This window comes from Gastrolobium bilobum, unplaced genomic scaffold, assembly GCF_033153095.1.
Source record: "Gastrolobium bilobum isolate Gb01-03AN ecotype WA unplaced genomic scaffold, APGP_CSIRO_Gbil_v1 utg32284, whole genome shotgun sequence".
Taxonomy (NCBI): domain Eukaryota; kingdom Viridiplantae; phylum Streptophyta; class Magnoliopsida; order Fabales; family Fabaceae; genus Gastrolobium; species Gastrolobium bilobum.
Genome location: NW_026895147.1, coordinates 7,283 through 27,456, shown reverse-complemented (window position 1 = coordinate 27,456; position 20,174 = coordinate 7,283). Strand labels below are relative to the sequence as shown.

Genomic DNA, 20,174 nt, shown 5'->3' with positions numbered 1-20,174 from the left:
TTTTTTTTGGAAATTATAGAAATTTCAATTTTGACAACAATCTAAATTGCTACTTTCTAGAAATGTCATAGAATCCAAGTCTCTTGATGGGCCTTCAAACATTCTTAAAAATTTTATTTGATGAATTCTGTTTTGAAATTTTTTTAAAAAAAATTGAGGATGCTCCAAGGGCAGTGGTTAGCGTAACTTAGGGATTGTTCCAATCGTCAAGAATTTTTTTTGTCTTGCGCAGTTTCTTCTTTTTGGTGTTACTATCTAGCATCAAAAATTAGCAACCGATCCTGCGACTATGTTGTGTTTTCTTTATTAATGTGCATTTGTAACTTCCTAATTTTCTACCTTTAGACGAGCAACATGGTTTTATTAAGAGAAATTATTTAATTAGCCAGCAACCGACCGAATTTTTTTTTTGTTTGGAATTAACTCAATCATAATTATTTGGTACCCGGTGGTATTGCCACAAGCTTCGTTTCTTTAAGTCAGCTATTAGACTAATTTGAAGAGCGGGGCGAGTCACTGATAAAGGTATTTAAATTCCTCCCAAAGGTGATATGTAGGGATCGGACCAAGACACTTTCTTTTCCACTTATTCAGCTCATTTGTTACCAACTGAGTTACCACGATTTGGTGGCGGAAAAATATTTGATCATAGACTATAAGATTAACTTATTTTTGTTTATTTTTTGCTCTATTTTTGCCCTTTTGGATAAACAAAGGGTGTGTTTGAATGTGTTTTTGTTTTTTTGTTTTTAAAATCTGTTTTGAGAATGAAGTTTGAAAACTAATTTTGAGAGTAAAAAAACAATAAAACTTGTTTGAATATGGTTAGTTTTAAAGTTATATGGAAGATGTAGTTATTTACAAAAATGTCATTAATGAATCCTCGTATTTACAAAATTGCCACTGCAAAATAATGTAAAATAAAATAAAAATCGATCTAATTACAAAAATGCCATTAATGAATCTCCTTATTTACGAAAATGCCACCGCACTTTATAAAAAAAAAACCAGAAAACAACCTTGGAAAACACCCTGAAGTTGTTTTGCTTTTTATGTTTCTAAAATCAAAAAACAAAAACGATTTTTAAAACACGATGAGTGAAAACAGTCTCTTCAATCAAGTTCTTTTATTTTTTTGTTTTTAAAAACAAAAAACTATTTTACAAAATAGTTAACAAGCAGGCCCAAAATGTCACGTGTCTGGACTGAAAGCTCCTCCTCTTCTATTTTCACGTAACTATAATGCCCTAAATAAAATTATGACCCTTGGTACACAGTATTACATGCAAAGAAAGAACTGACACTAGGTCAGAGGCAATAGTCACTTATACGGTGAATAGAAAGCTTCCTTCTTCTTCTTCTTTTTTTTTTTTTTTTTCTTTTAGTAAAAAGAAAGCTTCATTCTAACTAGTAAAAGAAGAAAACGGTTTCGCTCTAATCGTATTCTTAGCAATAATAGAGATAAACACGAAAATCTTTTCTTATATGCAAGCCGCATATCATATATTCTTACAAAGTGGGGCTTTAATGTTAATAAATACCATCAAATTGGATTTTCAACTTCCTCTAAATTAATCATATATTGGAGAAATATTGTTGTTATTATTAAGGGTAATAATTTGGGTTTACACAATACAACACAAATTTGGCACGAACACGAATATACTCAATACGAACAAACATAAATTTATAAAGAGGTCAAAACTTTCACAAGAATATGATCGATCTATTTTGTAGGTTGACACTACAAAACATGAATAATCCGCCAACCTCAAAGTGTGTCGCTTATTATGTCAGTTGACATGAGTCACATGACACAACATGAATAGCATGTTAATCTCAAAGTGTGTAGTTTATTGTGCGGGTTGATACGACATAACAAGAATAACATGTAAAAAGATTAATGTGAATCAATTTTATATTTGTGAATTGACGCGCGACATGATATGATTTTTTTTTCGTGTCAGATTTTACCAATATGAACACAACACAAATTTAAAAACGGGTACCCAAATACAAAATTTTAGTGTCGTTTTCATGTCGTGTCAGCGAGTCGTGTTGAAAATTTTCATTTCTAATATTATTTAGGACTAACTTAATGCAACCTATAATAATAATAAAAAAAAATCCAATGCCTTGTCAAATATATTTTTAGATGACCTAAATCTATGTTTACTTTAACTTTTATACTTACAAAATTCAGTAGTTAACTTATAAATTCGTCCATGCTCATCTATAAAGTTTGATGACACTAAACCTCTATACAATAATAACATTAGTGTGTTGCACCTCACACCGTTGGACTACAGATCAAGAGGCCCACGCGGATAAGGGTGAAACCCAATTACTTAATGGATTATTTGCAATAGTCAGTTAATCTTTAGTCTTTATTCAATGTAAGAAGATGATGGGAATACTTCCCAAGTGATTGTAATCAGCATGTGATTAGTGAGTATATAGCCCATGAAGGGCGTGAATGAGAAAATATGAAATAGATGGACAACTTTCTCTCTTCTGAATTTCCCCTTCCTCTCATTCCCTCTCCTTCTCTCTCTTTTCAGATCTGAACCCTTACAATTGGTGCTTTCATTCGATCTTTTCCTTCCTGCCATGGCTGACAACACTAGGATGCGCGAATTGCATCAACGTTTGGAGACCCTTGAGCAACAATTTCAAGCTGCTGAGCTTGTGCACAAACAATAGCACGCGGCTCTCCAAGAATCTCAAACTCAGTTACATGCTTCTCAGCAACAGATTCAGGAATCTCAGAATCGTTGCCATCACGACCTCACTCGCCTGATTGAACTCCAGCAAACATCATCCATCAATCGAGGAATTTTAGGCTCCAGTCCCAGCGGGAGCACTTCTTCTAGTTCTGACAATTTCAGATCCCGTCAAGTTAAGCTTGATTTTCCCCATTTTGCTTCTGGTGACCCTACTACTTGGATCATAGCTGTTGATAGGTATTTTACCTTCTACCAAGTTCCAATTCCCGATCGTTTGAACCTAGCTGCCTTTCATTTAGATGAGCCAACAGCTAGCTGGTTTTATGGATCTGACCAAAATGGGTTACTACCTGATTGGCGTACTTTTTGTACGGCTTTACATAGACGATTTAGGCCTTTTGAATTTGAGGACCCTGCTGGTTCTTTGGCTAAAATTCAACAAACGGCTTCAGTCCTTGAATACCAGTCTTCCTTTGAAAAACTTGTGAGTAAGGTTCCAGGACTTTCTGCCACGCTGCTGCGTAGTATTTTCATCTCTGGTTTGAAAACATACATTCGTCGCTCGGTTCTGCCTCTCAGGCCCGTCGATTATCACGAGGCGTTCTCTCTAGCCCGTGTATATGAGGACCAGTTTAATGAACCACGCTCCAACCGCCCCTGGCATAATTCCCACAAACCTCTCAATATTGTATCCTCTGCACCCATGTCCTTAACGACAACCACTACACCTAATAACCCTATCCCAGCCATACCCATACGTCGTTTATCCCCTGCAGAGAGGCAAGAAAAAAAGGACAAAAATTTTGTTACAATTGCGATAAGAAATATTCCTTTGGTCACAAATGTAAAGGACGCGCTGTCCTCTTGCATTTGGAAGGTACTAAGGAGGATTTGGATCATGACCCTGACCCTGTTAATTTGGAAAATCAGGAGCTATTTAGCCCTCACGCAGTCACACCAGAAATTAGCTTCAATGCTCTCTTTGGGCATCGAAATTCCAGGTCCTTTCGCTTAACTAGTTCTATTAAGGGTAAGCCAGTTCAGATTTTAATTGATGGGGGTAGTACCTATAACTTCATTACTGCTTGAATGGCCACTTTTATTAACCTAACTATGCAGCAGGTTAAGCCGTTTCAAGTTCAGGTTGGTAATGGCCATACACTTCATTGCACAACTTCTTGTGCTGCGGTTTCTTTGACTCTACGGACCTCTACAATTTTGGTGGACTTGTTTGTGTTGGACCTTAAAGGTGCTGATGTCGTTCTGGGCATTCAGTGGCTCTCTACACTTGGGCCAACAGTCACAGACTATTCTTTACTGACCATGTCGTTTACTCACAATGGCACTTCCATACTCCTTCACGGTGATAACAACCTTTCTCCCTCCCAAATTTCCAAGGCCCAATTGCATAAGCTTGTGTCCCAAAATTTCGTTTCCTCCTGTTTTATGAGCCTCGCCAGCAACCTTCCTCCCGACAACCTCCCCATTTCCCCTCCCACTACACCTCCACAAATTCAACTCCTATTGAATCAATTTTGTGATGTCCTTGGAAACATCATTGCCTTACCACCGGATAGATCTTCCAACCACACCATTAGTCTCCTACCCAATTCTAAACCTGTACAGGTTCGCCCTTACCGATACCCGCACTTCCAAAAAATGGAGATTAGGAGAATGGTACGTGAGATGTTGGATATTGGCATCATTCGTCCCAGCCAGTCCCTTTTCAGTTCACCCGTCTTGTTGGTTAAAAAGAAAGATGGCACTTGGCGATTCTGTGTAGATTATCGTGCCCTCAATGCCATAACTGTTCCTGATAAGTTTCCCATCCCTACGGCGGACGAACTGTTGGATGAATTACATGGGGCTCAAATTTTTTCCAAGCTTGACTTGCGCTCGGGCTATCATCAGATTAAAATGGCACCCAGTGATATTCCTAAAACTGCCTTTAGAACTCATAGTGGGCACTTCGAATTTTTGGTGATGCCTTTTGGCTTGTCTAATGCGCCCTCAACCTTCCAGGCCACCATGAATCATGTCTTTACTAGATTTTTACGGAGATTTGTTGTCATCTTCTTCGATGACATATTGGTGTACAGTCCCTCTTTACAGACCCATGCGGATTATTTGGAACAAGTACTCCAGACACTGCGCCAGCATCAATTTTTTTCTAAGTTAACTAAGTGTTCTTTTGCTGTGCAGGAAATTCAGTTTTTGGGGCATATTATTTCAGCCTTGGGAGTTTCCCCTGACCCCTCCAAAATACAGGCTGTTAGGGATTGGCCTATTCCTCATTCTGTCACCCAACTGCGGGCCTTTTTGGGTTTATCAGGCTACTACCGCAAATTTATAAAGGGATATGCTTCGGTGGCAGCCCCTTTCCCGGACCTACTCTCTAAGGATGCATTTGTGTGGTCGGTGACGGGAATACTTCCCAACTGATTGTAATCAGCATGTGATCAGTGAGTATATAGCCCACGAAGGGCGTGAATGAGAAAATATGAAATAGTTGGACAACTCTCTCTCTCTTCTGAATTTCCCCTTCCTCTCATTCCCTCTCTTTCTCTCTCTTTTCAGATCTGAACCCTTACATAGTGTCACAAAAAATGCCATTGTTCTATTGGTCGTCAACTGTTTTAGGTACTTTAACTAATACAGGTTACTGACCCAAAGTTTGAAAAATATCACCAATAAAACCTCTAGTCATGAAATAAACGATCAATTACTTTCATCTCGATAGAATGAAATGTTCAACCGCTCGGTTGGTGCCGGGAAATAAAGCAAGCGGAGATAAGAGTATGTATTTGATCTTCTTCAGTATTATCTTTGGAAGGGATTCAAAATCTTAATCCTGGGACTTGCTCTCTCGAAGCGATGAACCTATTAGAATATCTCCAAAAAAAAAAAAAAAAAAAAAAAGAACTGGTCAATAACAAAGGAAAATTATTGTTATTTTGCAAGCAAACGAATTCTTGAGTGTTGGATAAAAGATTTGGATTCGGTAATTTCCTTCCATCTCAATTACTTTTCGCTTTTTTCTCATGAATGATTTTCATGGGCATTTATTTCATTAGTGCCAACCAAATTTGTTCTGAATTGGTAAAAAATAAAACATCACACTAAGTAAATAGCAATCCTCCAAATGAAAGGTAAAAACTATAGCCAATATGTTATCCTAGTATTTAAGTGCTTATTTGGATTTTCTTTTTATAAGCTAGAGCAGACAGGTTTTAAAAAAAACTCTTATAATAAAAAACTCTTTTTTTATAATGAAGAAAAAAGTCAAAAATCAAAAGCTCCTAGGAGGAGCTTTTTTTTAAGCTTTTATCAGTTTTTCTTGAATTGTGTGTTATTTTTTTTAAATGAAGAACTATAGAAATAGAGAAAGAGAATTTTCTTGACATATGTGCTTTTAAGCTAAAATTTTTATGTAATCATCAAACAGCTTTTAACTTTTTTTATTAAGTTTTTTTTTTTTTTAACTTTACCTTATACATGGCTTCTGGCTTAAAAAAAAAAATATCGAAATATGCTCTAATTATAACACTCTTAAAAGAGAACAAGAAATCCATGTTAAAATTGATCACTGCCTTGTACATATCATATAACACAATGGGTTGAAAAGAGTGACAGTAACCCAATGAAAATGAATATCCCAGTCTCCAAGCCATGTGCTGAACCATCTTCAGGTGCAGGATATGGAGAGTTTGCATCAGGAGTGGGAGAAGAAGTAGGAGGAGGTGTAGAAGAGTGTTCATCATGAAGAAAGGGGTAAATCTCATATCTTACTCTGCATATCCCGCTATATACTCTCACTCCCTCTTTTTTCTCATCACATGCTTTAAGATAAGCAAGTGAATCATTAAGGCATTCATTGCAATCCATTCTAGAGAGGTCTCTATTGCACTGTGCATACCCATAAATTGTGCTATACTCATCAATCTCTGATTTTCCAGTTGCATACAAATTTGGGTCCAAAACAGCTTCCTGAGAGATTATGCTTAGAAACTCTTGTGTCTTTTGATCAAACCACTCAGGACTAGGATCACTCACATTATTTGTGGACGTCAAGCATAACATAGAATTATGCATGGTTTGGCCAAAGTAGTCCTCGTTTGAGTACTCTACTGTGCAATCTTCATGCAAAATCATGGCTACTTTGTTATATGGACAGTCTTTGAGCATGTCATTGATTGCTTGTTCAACACAGTTGCTACAATCCATGGGAGAGAGATCACCACGGCATAAAGCCAGACCATGAGTTCGGTTTTCGCCTTCACCCTTCGAACCAACAGCGAAGCCAGTAGATGGAGCTTCGTTCTTAAGATAACTCAGAAGAGCATTTAGGCTCGTTTCATAAGGGTCTTTGCAGGAATAGTTTTCAGACATTGAACAAATATGCATGAGCTCTTGTCCTAAAACAGTATTGTGAAAGAGGGTGAAGGTTGAAAAAAGGAGTATAAAGAACTTGCAGAAATCCATCTTTGTGAGTATGGTTTTCAATCAAAGGTTGCAACTGTTGCAGAAAGTAGTGCTAATATATAGCCATATGAGTTGGATTGCTTTAGCTCTAAGAGGCACATTTCAGGGGACACAATTGTATTACTATTTCTTGAATAGTTTCTATTTTTCTTTGTTGTATTATTACACAACCAATCCTGTGAGTATTTGAGTTTTGTTTAACAATGTTAGTTATAACTTATTAATTTCCTTTGGTTCTTCTACCTTTTGATGAGGAACATGGTTTTAAGATGAATAAATTATTCAGCCGGCAATGTACTGAAAAATACTTAATCATAGACTAATTTTATTTAGTTTACTTTTCGCACTAATTTTACACTCTCAGATAAACAAAAAGTCAGGGCTAACAACTACCAATTAATCTACTTTTGTAATTTCACGTAATTACATTCTCAGCAACTATATGACCCTTGGTACACTATATTAGATAGAAAGAACCAACACTTGGTCACAGGCAATACTTATGTCAGTGCATGTAAGTCAATTCTTCATCTTTGCATTCTCTGACAGCAACTTCCAGTTGGTCACGAGCACTAGATGGCAATACATCACAACAGTGTCTTCTTGGAGCCTGCAACTGAATACAAAAAAAAAAAAAATTATTAAGTATTATGAACAATGTTAAGGCATTGTCCTAATAGCCCTCAAGGAATACCAGTGTCCGATATAGTTACCCGTTTGATGTCAAGGTCTAGCTTATTTGTGAGCACTTTGATCACTTCCAGTTTCTTCGGTGATACCATGTTATCTGAGCAATTCTGAAAAGATTTCTTATAACTGCTTATGATGCCATCCTTACCAGAAGACACATTGTCCAGATAGAAAACAGTGGATCTTTTACATGGGTCAGGGTGGAGTCCTCTTGTGTTGAAAGTATATGCTTTTGCCAACATATTTCCTTTCTTCCACTGCTTGAATGTCTCTCGCACATTCAGAACTTCCGGTAAAAACATATGGTTGGGGAATATCTGAACAGCATAGCCCCATGACACTGAAATTGTCCATGAAAACCATCTGTCATAGCAAATTGCTTGTTGTAGCATCCTTTGGGAATCAACATTTACCGCTTCAAACAAGTGTTTCAGAGCTTGTGTTGTTGTCATGTTTGGAAAGATTGGATCTGTGTAATCCAAGTGATGCAAGGACAACAAGGGAGTTAATGGATGTGCAGCCAACAGGCCAAAGGTATCTCCCCGCAAATCAACCTGACCCAATTTCATAAACACAAATAATAGAAGATTAATAAGTTAAAAAGAACCATCTCAACCTAGCAACTCAAGCCTATAAATGATGGGCTTTCAATGATTTTATATTATATCTCTCTAACAATAAGGCTATCAACTAAAGGAAGAAAATCAAATAACCAAAAAATGTCAGCATTTCAAACTATTTGTTTTACCTGGTGAAAACCGGGTTCATGTGTTAATCCTACACCAAGTTCTGCTAAACAAGTGTAAACCCTGCCATCACTTCCATAGAGATGTGGGTACCTTTCTATACACGAATCAAAAACCTTGACCAAGACTTTTGCCAGAGAGGAACTGATAGCAAAGCCAGCACCACCAAAAGCCATTCCAAAACCAAACAACCTGTTCTGCTCATAAACCTCAGAGTGCGCACCAATATAGTACCAAAGCCCATGATCATATTTGGAAAGAGTCTTAACCACATTCTCTGGGAAGAAAACCGTGTCATCATCTCCAAACACATACCATCTAACATCTGAATGATTATTCATTGCTATAGTCTCAGCAACAACACGTGCCACGCGTATTGCTGACCTTAGTCCACCTTTGCAAGTGTAGCGAAACCTTGAAGTGTCTTCAGAGACACAGAGAGGAGGAAGAGAAGTATCATTCCTAGCATCATGATCTTCATCTGGGAGGCTATCCACAAACACACATCCCTTCGTTGCATTGTTTCTTTGCCACCACAGTTTCACATACTCCTTCCTCTTAGGCCAGGAACTCTTGCTTGAAGCAATTCCAAACACAAGATGATCAAGAGTGGTAGGTGTGGACACATCTTGTGATGAAGAAGAATGCACATGCACTAGCTTTGATGTCCCCAAGAGTAGCACTGACACAAGGACATAAAGAACAATAAATGAAGAAGAGATTAAGATGAAGTTAATCAGAGACTGGGCTTTGGCAGGTTTGTGAAATAACTGCATATTTAACATGGGGAAAAAAAATGGATCTTGTTCTGCAGATGCAGAAGATTATTATTGGTGTTATACCTTAACAGGGTTCATGTCCTGTGTGTGAGACTATATAATTAAAACAAAGATCTACCGCAATCCACGGCGTAAGAAAGCTGCTAATTTTAACGCTTCAAGTTTGTTAATCTTCCATGTTAATAACTAGGGTTGGTTTGCAAGAAGAAAACTCATGCCCCTTTTCCAATTAGATTTGCACGGCTGGTTAGTGAGGTTTGTTGGTTATTGGATACAAGTCAAATATTTGGAATAAGTATGCATTGACTACAGAAAGAGGTTGGCCACCTTTCAAGTAATGGGTGTCCTGTTCTACGCAACAACTTAAGTTCTTAGGTTTGGCCAATGCATTTATCAGTCACAAGAAATAGGTGGGCATAAAACAATAACATGGTCCACGTGTAATGTTGGTTAAACAATTCAGGTCTGAAAGCACTATTCTGCTATTATTTTTACACGTATGCTTTTAGCTTTTTCTATCATATTGTATGTTTATAAGTTTTCCTTCTCCTCTTTTCCCCCTTTAAAATGACAGGTTTATGTTATCAAAAAAAAATGACAGGTTTAACTCACAAGATGTGCTAATATCACTGTCTCCTCAGCCATTCCCAGAATGAACTGTTCAAATATATCTACCCACATGCTTATTTCTTTGACTAGGTATTTAGTTCGCATTCTAGAGCATTGAATTAAGATAATGCACAAAAATAATATTAATACTGGTGTCACATGCTTATTTGTCTTCAACTTACTGTCTCTTGGGATTAAAAAAAAAACCTGAGTGAAGCAATAATTTCTACTTAACAAAATCGAGAAAAAGGACAGAAGTAATTGGACTGCTTGAGTCGAAACTTGCAAGATGCGTATGTTACGGCGTAGAACTTTGGAAGCTTAATGCTATGCCAGTCACCGAGTGTGAAAGGATTCAAGCCCCTAGGACAAGGACTTGCGACAAGAATGATATATTACCACATAACTTGGAAATAAAATATTATAGAGCTTAGTAATAGGAGATGCCCGGTTTCACACGCAAATGTAAATCGGTTTCATATCTCAAATGCATCAAAATAAATTCATCATTAGCGGTGAAAGTATTTCTAACAGTCTGGTTAATGCTTATAGAAGCACTACAACTATGCAGCCAGCAAATATTTACATAATTTTCAGACAAATCACTAGTTATCATATAGAGTGCATTAAGACATGGTGCTCATTAGGATCACACTCCCCAGATTAAAATTGGTCTCTTACATCACTCCAAACATGGAGCTTCCCTGAAAATTTTAGCACCAGAAATGCATAGGAATGCATGTAATAACATGTACAACTGCAGGGATATAAGCCATTTGAAAGGCACAGCTACTCAGCAAAAAAAAAAAAAAAAGCCGTGCAACAGAAGCAAGTTAGAGGTTGATCAATTGTCAGTCAAAGTAAAACCAGCCTGTGAGAGGTAGATCACCAACAAGATCTTTTAGTTATCTTCACGTGCATATTTTTCTTCTACAAAGAGGACAAGGATCTCTCTACTGCAAAGAGGATGGGGAAATAGAAATCAGGAAAGGAAAGCCTAATAAGAATATTTTCAGAAACATAACACACTACTTGCTGTCCTATGGAGGCATTCCTTGTTGAATAAAATCACTGCCCATAAAACCCTGACTAGCAAAGATGGAGTGAGGACAATTCTTGTACACAACTTTAACCTTGCATATTTGGAAAGATATTATTTCCTAGATTCAAACCCATGACCTTTCAATCACAAAAGAACAACTTTATTACTGCTCCAGGCTCGTCCTCTTATTATATCCTTGTTGAATGATATAATAAAAATAATCAAGAATTAAAGAATTAAAAAAATCTATTTACCTTCTATTCAACTTTGAAACTAAGAAGATTATTCAAATTCAACATGAAACTATCCTATTAAAACAAAGTTCTAAGATCAACCTAAAAAAATAAGCATCCACCTCATATCACCTTCAACATGGGATCAAACTCCTCCAAAGATTCGTCCTCGTGAAAATTTCAAAACTTTCAAGGGAAGCAACTCCCTGAAATAATGCTATGATTGCATGGAGATCAGTTCATTGATTTCACATGGTCTAATATGAATACTGATTGATTCATTAGAAGATGGCAAGACGTTGCAGCACTGACGACGGGGGGCTTTCATCTGTGACAAAACCCAATAAGGCAACATAAAGTTAAAGAACTAGAATAAGAATGCAGACAGACATGAGAAACAAAAAATAATTACAAATTTCAAATCAACCATTTCTAAAATTAATTTAGCAATACCTGTTCCATATCAAGCTCCAGCTTCCTTGAAAAAACTATGATCTCCATCAACTGTGTAGCATTTAATTCATAACAGTTCCCTACAACATGCCTAGAGTAATAGCTCCAAATGCCCCTTTCATCAGATGTAACACTTTTCAAGAAAAATACAGAAGGCCTTTCACAAGGATCTTTTGGATAGTCTCTGGTGTTAAACATAAATTTGGCATCAACTTTACTACCCCTCTTCCATGGCATGAAAGTTCTTTGCAGTGAAAGGAGATCAGGTAGAAGCTCATTTCCCTGAAAAACCTGGATACCAAAACCCCAAGAAACCGAGAAAGTCAAAGAATTTGATCGATCATAGCAGACAGTTTGCTGCAGGATCCTGGCAGGATCAATGTTTGCAGCCACAATAAGATGTTCCAAAGCTTGTGTTCTGTTCATGTTAGGAAAGAGAGGCTCCAACGCCTCCAAGTGATGAAGGGACAACAAAGGAGATAATGGATGTGCAGCCAGCATCCCAAACAAATTCCCCCGCATATCTAACTGGCGTAAAAAATAAATGAACAAATAATTATTTCCAAAGTCTATCATTTTACTTGCATAAGTTATAGGCTTGAATTGAAAAAATAAAGAATGCTCCAAATATAGAAGTCAAGCAGCCTAAATGAGATCCAGCAAAAGGTAATGAAAATTAAGACCACGGCAACATACTCAAGCACTACATACGATCATCAACAACAACACCTTTATCTGTAAATAATTAGAGTCGGTAGTAGATGAACCCAAATGAAAAATACGAAGGGATAAAACATAAAAATAAATATATAAAATATATATATATATATATAAGTAAAAATAAAAGGGGTGTAAAAATAAATAAGTAAGAGAAAAAAGATGGGGAAGGGTAAAAGAAGAAGGGGGGGGATGAAGAGGAAAAGGACTAAAAAGGGACCATCTGGAACATAGAAATAACAACTGATCTAACCTTCCACCATGCTTATTGCTTTTCTCCATTTTGTCTTAAGGCACACCGTCCGCCAATCTATATCTCACTTCATTAAGTCTTGTTTTACTACCTTCCCCCAAATAAGTTTCAGTCTACCTCTACCTTTGTGTCGAGCTCTTAATAACAAACTTTTGTCTTACGGGAGCATCCAGGAGCTTTCTCATTACGTGCCCAAACCACCTCAATTTATGTTCTCTCATCTTTTCAGCCACCGGTAGTACTTCTACCTTTCGTTGAATATCTTCATTTCTTATCTTATCCATCCTCGTACAACCACATATCCACTTTAACATCCTCATCTCTGCTACTCTCATTTATGTTCATGTTGCCTATATGCTGGCCAACATTCAGCTCCATATAACATTGCAGGCTTTACTGCTGTTCTATAGAATTTTCCTTTTCACTTAAAGGGAATTTTACGATCACACAAAAACTCAGATGCACTATGCCATTTCATCCACCCTGATAGCAATTAGCATTCTATGATTTACATCCTCATCAATCTCAACTTTTTTGCAAAATGGATCCCAGGTATCTAAAAGCATCTTTCTTGGGTACCTCTTGACCAAGTAGATGCACGAGATCTTGGTCTACATCTCTTACCAGAGAAAACTCACACTTCATAGACTCAGGCACTACATACAATATTTGTTTAAAATGCTAATTGCTAACGAATTAAAAGGATAAAATCTCAAACCAAATCAATAGAAATCTTGTGCCTTGCATACCTCAAATGTGCATGGGAGACAAACGAACAATTTAAAAGTTGTGGTAAGTAAATATTATGTAGACAAACAAAATTGAACATGTTGTACATTATCATTTTCATAATTCATAACTGCTCTTATCAATATAATTCTCCAACATCCGCAAAGTAATAATCTGTGGGACACACTATTTTCATAATATATGTTTGAGGAACATGTTTTGCTGTTATCAAACATTTTAACACTAAAACAGAAAGAAAAATCCCAAAGAACAACTTAATGACATGCTTCCCACACACTATTTTCACTCCCCTCCTCATTTTCCAATTCAATTTTCCCCTTTTCCACCTACTCAAACAAGCATAGCCTAAGAGAGTGGAAAACAACCCATATCAACTAGTTTCTGTCAATTAGTCCGGCACCTAATCAATCTATAAAAGGGAATAGATATTGAGTTCATTGTTCCTCATTTTGAAAATGGGAGTAATTATTCAAGAGTTGTTGGTCTAGTGGCGATCCTCCTAAATCCCAGAATTCGACTTGTCCAAAGAGTAGTGGTTTCGATTCCTAAGAATAACAACTTCTGGACAGAGAGGCTAAAACCCGAAGCTGGATTAGTTAGGAAAGGATACTTGTTTATATCTACCCAAAAAAAAATGGGAGTAACTAATAAAAAATCATAGCCAATGAATTCAACACATGCACAAGGATCAGAAGCAAGTTAAAATAACAAAATCACCAAAATGAGGATTTAATATATATATATATATATATATATATATATATATATGTATGTATTTTACCTGATGAAACCCAGGTTCATGGGTTAAACCTACACCAAGCTCAGCGAGACAAGAATAAATCCTGGAATCACTGCCATACAAATGACCGTACCTCCTCAAACACGAATCCAAAACCCTAGCTAAAACCCTACCAAGCGAGTGGCTGATCGCGAAACCACCACCCCCAAACGCCATCTCAAACGAATACTTAACATTCTGATCGTAACTCTCCGAATTGCCACCAATGTAAAACCACCGATCGTGATCGTACTTCGACAGAGTCCTCACCACATTCTCCACCAAGAAAACGGTGTCGTCGTCGCCGAATACGAACCACCGGACATCCGTCTCGTTCCGATCAACCACCTCCTTCACAACCCGGGCGACGCGGATTGCCGACCGGAGCCCTCCCCGGAAGGTGTAGGGGAAGCCGGAGGTATCGCCGGAGATCACCACCGGCGGCAACGAAGAAGAAGAAGAGGAGTTGAAAGAGGGGGAGTCGAGGAAGGCGAATGCGCGCGTTGAGTTAGGGGAATACCAGAGTCGGAGGTAGGGTTGGCGGCGTGGCCAGGACACGGAGGAGGAAGCGATGGCGAAGAGAATGTGGCGGCGCGTGGTGGGGGAGACGCGTGAGGCGATTGTGAGATTGGTGGGGTGAAACGTGGCAGAGGATGGGGCCCACAGGATGAAAAGGAGATAGAGGTTGAGGAGTAAAGAGAGGAAGAAGAGGAATGATTTGAAGGAGACAGAGAATGAGAATGAGAACGATGATGTTGTTGGTGTTCTAAGGAAGCTGGAACTAGAACTAGAAGTAGGCATTGTTGTGTCTGTGTTTGAGACAGGCAAGGTACTAGGTTCTTTTTTTCTTCGATGGAACATCTTTACTATTTTAAATTAACGTTAAAGAGTGAGTGAGGAACACGGAAACGCAGACAAACCTAATCAACCGCCAAGTTACGGTTACTCTAATAAACTTTCCAGTTTCCATAGAAGAAAGTGTTTATTGTTGTTCCTGTCAGAGACAGACCCTCTTTCTACAGTTATAAAAGTGTCCTTGGTGGAATAGCCACTGTGAGAAAATGAAGGGTGTGTTTCTTAAATGGGCCCATTGGGCTAAACCCATAGATAACCCAAATTAGTACAGTGCTCATAGCCACAACACTACCTGTTTCGATTATTAGTACTAGTCATGCTACCGGATGGGTTTCTTGATATGAGTTTTTTAAATTTTCATGGAATGATTAAAAAATATTTATTACTTCATGGATTTTCTTATATGATTTTTTTTTACGTAGTCTAAAGAATGATGCTAGTTTGAGCATGTACGATGTTTTACATTTCTTTAAGCTTGTTTGACATATAGTTTTTGTCAAATATATAATATGATATCTATGGTTAGTTTATACTATGGGAACAGATATGATTATAGAATAGCTATGCCATGTTGCGTTTGAGCGAAAAATAAATGCAAGGCAAAGTTAAACATCAACTTAGATTTGTTACTAGTTCCTTTTCTCTTTATCTGACGGGGATTCTTGCAGTATTTCCATCTTAGAGTATCGAGGAATCCACAAGGACACGCACTAGCACATTTGAAGTTTTTGGTTCACTGCAATTTTATATAGGAGTTATAAAATAACTTTCAAGTATAGTATGATAACAAAACATCATTCAAAATATCCATATGAATAATTTGAGGATTTTTTTTTTTTATCAAGCATCATGATGCTAAAATATCGGAATATCAAACACCTTGGGATATTTGGTTTCTTGAACAATGAATATATGTTTGCAGTGGTTCCTTAACACTGTAAAGAGGGTTTTCAAGTTAAATTCTATATCCTTTCAAGTATTCAGCCTTCCACTTCGTAATGAACTGCTCGTGTTTGATTTAATATTCAGAGATCAAATGTTGCATTCTGACAGAAGTTCATTGTGAACTGGCTGAATAGATACTCCTCATGCGGACCACAACGAGAGCTTATTAATTGTTAGGTTAGGCTTCATATCAAACAACTCATCTGAACACAGTAAGGGCAGCAGTTTCTTTCTGATAATAATCTTCCTTCTTTGATTTGTATAAGAATAAAAAAAAAAATCTCTCTGTTAGGAGGCCATCATTGTATGCAGCCTTACCCTTACATAATTACAAAGAGATTGTTTCCTGGATTCGAAACCATGATCTTTCAGTTATGAAAGAACAATTTTACCACTGTTCTGATTCTCCCCTTTAATTTGTATAATAGTTTTAGAAAATTTATGATGAGTCCTTTTCTGTGTTTCATGTTTATGAGCGATGAGCAAATAGTCATAAAAATATCCACTGTCAGTAAGGAAACAAAACTTCCTTGAAAGAAAAGCAACAATGTTTGTACAATTATTAAAAAATGAAGTGACCATTCCTCCAAGAAACTATGGAGGAATACTGAACACAACGATTATTAAGGGAGTTCAGAGGTTGAGATGTCAAAGGTAAATGTGATTGCTCCAGGTGAAATTGGCTTTCAGCAAGTCAACAGCAATAGTCTTTCAATCAACAGTTGATCATGATCACTATTATTCTGATGAAAATAGATGAAATCAAGAATTAACAAAATATAATTCTTCTGCCTTTGTACAATATCTTAAAAGAATGGAGCAAGGTAGAGTTAACTATTACTGTCTATTCTTACAAGGGATGAAGAAATAGAAGGCAGAAAATATGAGGTGGTGGTAGTTGCTTGCCAAACACCAGTTTCCCTTTTATTCCTTACTAGATGGTTTTCATATACGAGACATAGTACGTTGACCCTCAACTGTAAAAAAAAGGGGTTCACCATGCACATCTCCTCTGAAAACAAGAAAAAGAATGTAGACTTGTAAATAATAGAAACAGCAAAATCCAAATTTCAACATGAAAGAGAAAAGATTCTTTAAAAAAACATTACCTTGAAATTTACCACAGAAGAGGGGGGGGGGGGGGGGGGGAATGCTATATAGATCCAGCTTTATTATTTATGCAACAAAGGGTCTTATCTTATTTGCCATTTAGCAGAAGAAAATGGTAAAAAAATGAGGAACTACAGGCATCTGGCAGGAGGCACTGAATTAATATATACTTGTTTGATAACCATTTGGATATTATTCAGGTGATAAAAGTAGGATTGACATCGAGTAGAGGTATTCAGATCAATTGATTTGAAAAAAAAAAATGTTTTATAATAAAGAGGTATTTATCTTACCCTCTGTATGCTGAATTGAAACTGACTCTGATGCCACTCGAATCTGTTCAAACTTCCTGCTCCTTTATATCTCATGCCTGTTACCTCTTACACTTCCTACATATAATGTAAAACCATTTTCATTTATTTGTTTTGATCTAAAGGCAAATAATGCCTTGACTGTGCAACTTGTTAAAAGCTCTAATAGATTGGTATCAATCAACTAAGTAGTAAGGTTTGGAATAACTATCTATCTAGCTGCATTAAAATTCTCTCACGCATTCATAAGATAAACAAATCTGTTGACTAAAAATTTGGGAACAAAACAATGTATTCACAAAGGTCCAGTGATTACCTTACCAGTCAGGACCATATCTGCTTAGAAGTTCCTTGCTCCTTGAGGATCATAATCATATGCTTCACCAGCTTTCACAAATCTACCTTTCACACGTTTTCTTGTATCAGCCCTTGCTTTGCGAGAAGCATATCTTATTTGCTTACCGAACCTACACATAAGAAATGAGCATACTACATTAGGAATTTGCACCATGAAATACTTTGCTAAGAGCTGAAGATACATACCTTCTAGTTTTCTTTTTCTCATTGTATCTCATTTTAGCTTTCTCCCTGGCTTGTGGGCATGAAACCTCGAAATTTGGTTCCCACGAGGATTCACCAGTCAGAAACACTCGTGATAATCCACAATCTTGATAATCAGTAGTACTACTTTCACCAGTGATGTTGGCTAGTGAAAGTGACATGCTTGAATGAACTTGGCCCTGAGGAAATCCTAGGTTGATGTTTTCATTGAAGCTAGGATGCATAAGTGCATAATTTGGATTACTGTTGATTCCCTGCATCACAATAGTTGAGCTATCAGCTCTGGAAGACTGAAAAGCCATAGAATCTTGTTGAACTGATGATAATGAAGCCTAAAACAATCACATGGGTTACAATTAGTTTTGTGCAATTGCATCACAAGTAAACCATGTACGGATAAGAACTTTTTCAGAGCAGAATAATAAAAGAAGATAAATTTGCAAGTAACCTCCATGGCACTCTCAATAAGAGCATTAGATTCTGTAACTGATATGTTGTTTTCCATTAATTGACAGTCCATTCCTCCATTATCAAGGGAGTATCTTGTGGCAATTTGAGAAGAGTCAAATATTTCAGCACTATTTTCAAAGTTAAATTCAACATTATCCATGTTGAAAACATCGCCATCATGGATTACTAGATCATTGAAATTCGGACATTCCTGCAGCTAAAGATTTGAAAAAAAAGATAATTATAAGAAAAAACTTGGATCAAATTTCGGTTAAGAAGGATAACTACAGAGTATTGCTAGGAGGACTGGTCAAACATACAAAGTACGTTACTACTTCTGACAGTGCAAGTTCTAACCACTTCTGTCATTATTATAGTACGTTACCCTGTGAAATAATGAAATACACTATTTACATGTCAATCAACTGAGGGAGTTATAATTAAAACTAATACACATATGTTACTAATGACCAAAAAGAAAACCAGTAGAACGTTATACCTTTGGCAAGTTCTGGTAATTTGGATTTGGTGGAATAATGGAAGATTGATCCATCCAAGGTTCATATTCAACAGATGATTCTATTTCATTCAACTTGCCACTCACCAAACCAAGGGAACCATCGTTATCTTGTTGCTCCAAACACTTGCTAGTGCAGCAGTCATTTTCAGGCAATGTAGTATTAATAAGTGATCCCCAACCATGATCTGAACCACCTAAGGAAGTAGGTGCATCAAGCACAAAGGACATGAACCTAGGAAACTCAGTAAAAGAGGGACAACCCGTGTAACAATTCAAAGCCTGACGCCTATGTCCCTGCATTGAACAACCATTTTGGTCCCAATCACAACCTTGACACAGAGACAATTTATCATCCATGCAGTGGACAATTGCTGGCAGAGAATTGCATTTATCACACAGCAGAGAACGTGAATGCCTGCGAGACAAAGCATTTGCAGCATGCACACACGCATCACAATCCAAGCACAAACGTGCAGAATCTGCCTTGCAATAAACCACAGCTCTTACAACCCCACAAAACTCACATAGAGGTTCCATGATCCTCTAATATCACTCAAAAATTCAGCTTTGTCAACGTAGCTCCAAACCTTTTTCACCATTTCAAGCAAACAAAGAAGAAATCAAATCACCATTAGAAGAAAATAACAAAACAAAACACCCCTTTTAAATAAAAAGCATAAATTAAATCAAAATTTAATCCAAACATTAGAATAATTTGTTATAAAAATTTACCATAATCCTCTCCCAGTAATGGATGGAGCAAAAAAAATGAAAGATCAGGGAACACAAATGAAAGGTTCTGTTGGGGAATGGTTGAGAATGAGAGAGAACTTAGACAGTTACATTTGTTGTTATTTATACATGATCTTAGGTTAGACAGGTGTCAGACACGTGGCGAAAATTGAGCTAAGGAAATAGATGGGTGTGGTGACGTGGAGAGTATGATGGTGGAAGAGTTCAGCCTTTCAACTCGGAAACTGTATCTGCTAAATTAAGTGGAAGCAGATTTTTATGCGTGTTCATTCTGAATGGAGAACACACGTGGGATTTTGAGCCAACACTTCTCTCATTGTGGTTCAGTACCATACCAACGTGTTACTTTCTTTTAGCCGAAAACAAGGGTCACAGATAATGCTGAGTTGTCAAACTTGAACTCACTGTAAT

At 37.1% G+C, this 20,174-nt stretch overlaps 4 protein-coding genes across 8 annotated transcripts; all 4 read right to left on the bottom strand.

Annotated features, from left to right (window-relative positions):
* Window positions 1–6,326: 6,326 nt before the first annotated feature.
* On the bottom strand, window positions 6,327–7,115 carry LOC133295709 (cysteine-rich repeat secretory protein 38-like). The gene has a single exon (XM_061494565.1). It carries the CDS (start codon window positions 7,113–7,115, stop codon window positions 6,327–6,329), a length of 789 nt encoding a protein of 262 aa, XP_061350549.1.
* Window positions 7,116–7,513: 398 nt separating this feature from the next.
* LOC133295744 (uncharacterized) lies at window positions 7,514–9,917 on the bottom strand. 2 transcript variants are annotated; one of them, XM_061494601.1, is made up of 3 exons: window positions 8,647–9,917; window positions 7,922–8,452; window positions 7,514–7,824 (listed from the first exon to the last, which is right to left on the bottom strand). In XM_061494601.1, exons 1-3 carry the CDS (start codon window positions 9,427–9,429, stop codon window positions 7,714–7,716), a joined length of 1,425 nt encoding a protein of 474 aa, XP_061350585.1. In that variant the 5' UTR covers window positions 9,430–9,917; the 3' UTR covers window positions 7,514–7,713. The 2 variants fall into 2 exon arrangements, with proteins under 2 accessions (XP_061350585.1, XP_061350588.1); XM_061494604.1 differs by having other exon boundaries at window positions 7,514–7,818.
* LOC133295717 (uncharacterized) lies at window positions 9,260–15,234 on the bottom strand. 4 transcript variants are annotated; one of them, XM_061494590.1, is made up of 4 exons: window positions 14,262–15,234; window positions 11,761–12,288; window positions 11,440–11,635; window positions 9,260–9,326 (listed from the first exon to the last, which is right to left on the bottom strand). In XM_061494590.1, exons 1-3 carry the CDS (start codon window positions 15,117–15,119, stop codon window positions 11,525–11,527), a joined length of 1,497 nt encoding a protein of 498 aa, XP_061350574.1. In that variant the 5' UTR covers window positions 15,120–15,234; the 3' UTR covers window positions 9,260–9,326; window positions 11,440–11,524. The 4 variants fall into 4 exon arrangements, with proteins under 4 accessions (XP_061350574.1, XP_061350559.1, XP_061350568.1 ...); XM_061494575.1 differs by lacking the exon at window positions 9,260–9,326 and adding an exon at window positions 10,486–10,988 and having other exon boundaries at window positions 11,430–11,635; XM_061494584.1 differs by lacking the exon at window positions 9,260–9,326 and adding an exon at window positions 10,486–10,985 and having other exon boundaries at window positions 11,430–11,635.
* A 1,384-nt stretch (window positions 15,235–16,618) lies between these two features.
* LOC133295771 (zinc finger protein CONSTANS-LIKE 12-like) lies at window positions 16,619–19,817 on the bottom strand. The gene is made up of 8 exons (XM_061494627.1): window positions 19,743–19,817; window positions 18,990–19,597; window positions 18,489–18,707; window positions 18,023–18,372; window positions 17,796–17,946; window positions 17,462–17,557; window positions 16,913–17,070; window positions 16,619–16,801 (listed from the first exon to the last, which is right to left on the bottom strand). Exons 2-5 carry the CDS (start codon window positions 19,545–19,547, stop codon window positions 17,820–17,822), a joined length of 1,254 nt encoding a protein of 417 aa, XP_061350611.1. The 5' UTR covers window positions 19,548–19,597; window positions 19,743–19,817; the 3' UTR covers window positions 16,619–16,801; window positions 16,913–17,070; window positions 17,462–17,557; window positions 17,796–17,819.
* Between the last annotated feature and the right edge of the window lie 357 nt (window positions 19,818–20,174).

Coding starts and splice junctions, on each gene's coding strand:
- LOC133295709 (XM_061494565.1), bottom strand. CDS start 7,115: ATGTCTGAAAACTATTCCTGCAAAGACCCTTATGAAACGAGCCTAAAT.
- LOC133295744 (XM_061494601.1), bottom strand. CDS start 9,429: ATGTTAAATATGCAGTTATTTCACAAACCTGCCAAAGCCCAGTCTCTG. Junction 8,453..8,646: donor ATGAACCCGGTTTTCACCAG/GTAAAACAAATA, acceptor AAATTGGGTCAG/GTTGATTTGCGGGGAGATAC. Junction 7,825..7,921: donor TAGACCTTGACATCAAACGG/GTAACTATATCG, acceptor TTTTGTATTCAG/TTGCAGGCTCCAAGAAGACA.
- LOC133295717 (XM_061494590.1), bottom strand. CDS start 15,119: ATGTTCCATCGAAGAAAAAAAGAACCTAGTACCTTGCCTGTCTCAAAC. Junction 12,289..14,261: donor ATGAACCTGGGTTTCATCAG/GTAAAATACATA, acceptor TTTTTACGCCAG/TTAGATATGCGGGGGAATTT. Junction 11,636..11,760: donor TGGAGCTTGATATGGAACAG/GTATTGCTAAAT, acceptor GTTTTGTCACAG/ATGAAAGCCCCCCGTCGTCA.
- LOC133295771 (XM_061494627.1), bottom strand. CDS start 19,547: ATGGAACCTCTATGTGAGTTTTGTGGGGTTGTAAGAGCTGTGGTTTAT. Junction 18,373..18,488: donor TTATTGAGAGTGCCATGGAG/GTTACTTGCAAA, acceptor TGATTGTTTTAG/GCTTCATTATCATCAGTTCA. Junction 17,947..18,022: donor GAGAAAAAGAAAACTAGAAG/GTATGTATCTTC, acceptor TCTTATGTGTAG/GTTCGGTAAGCAAATAAGAT.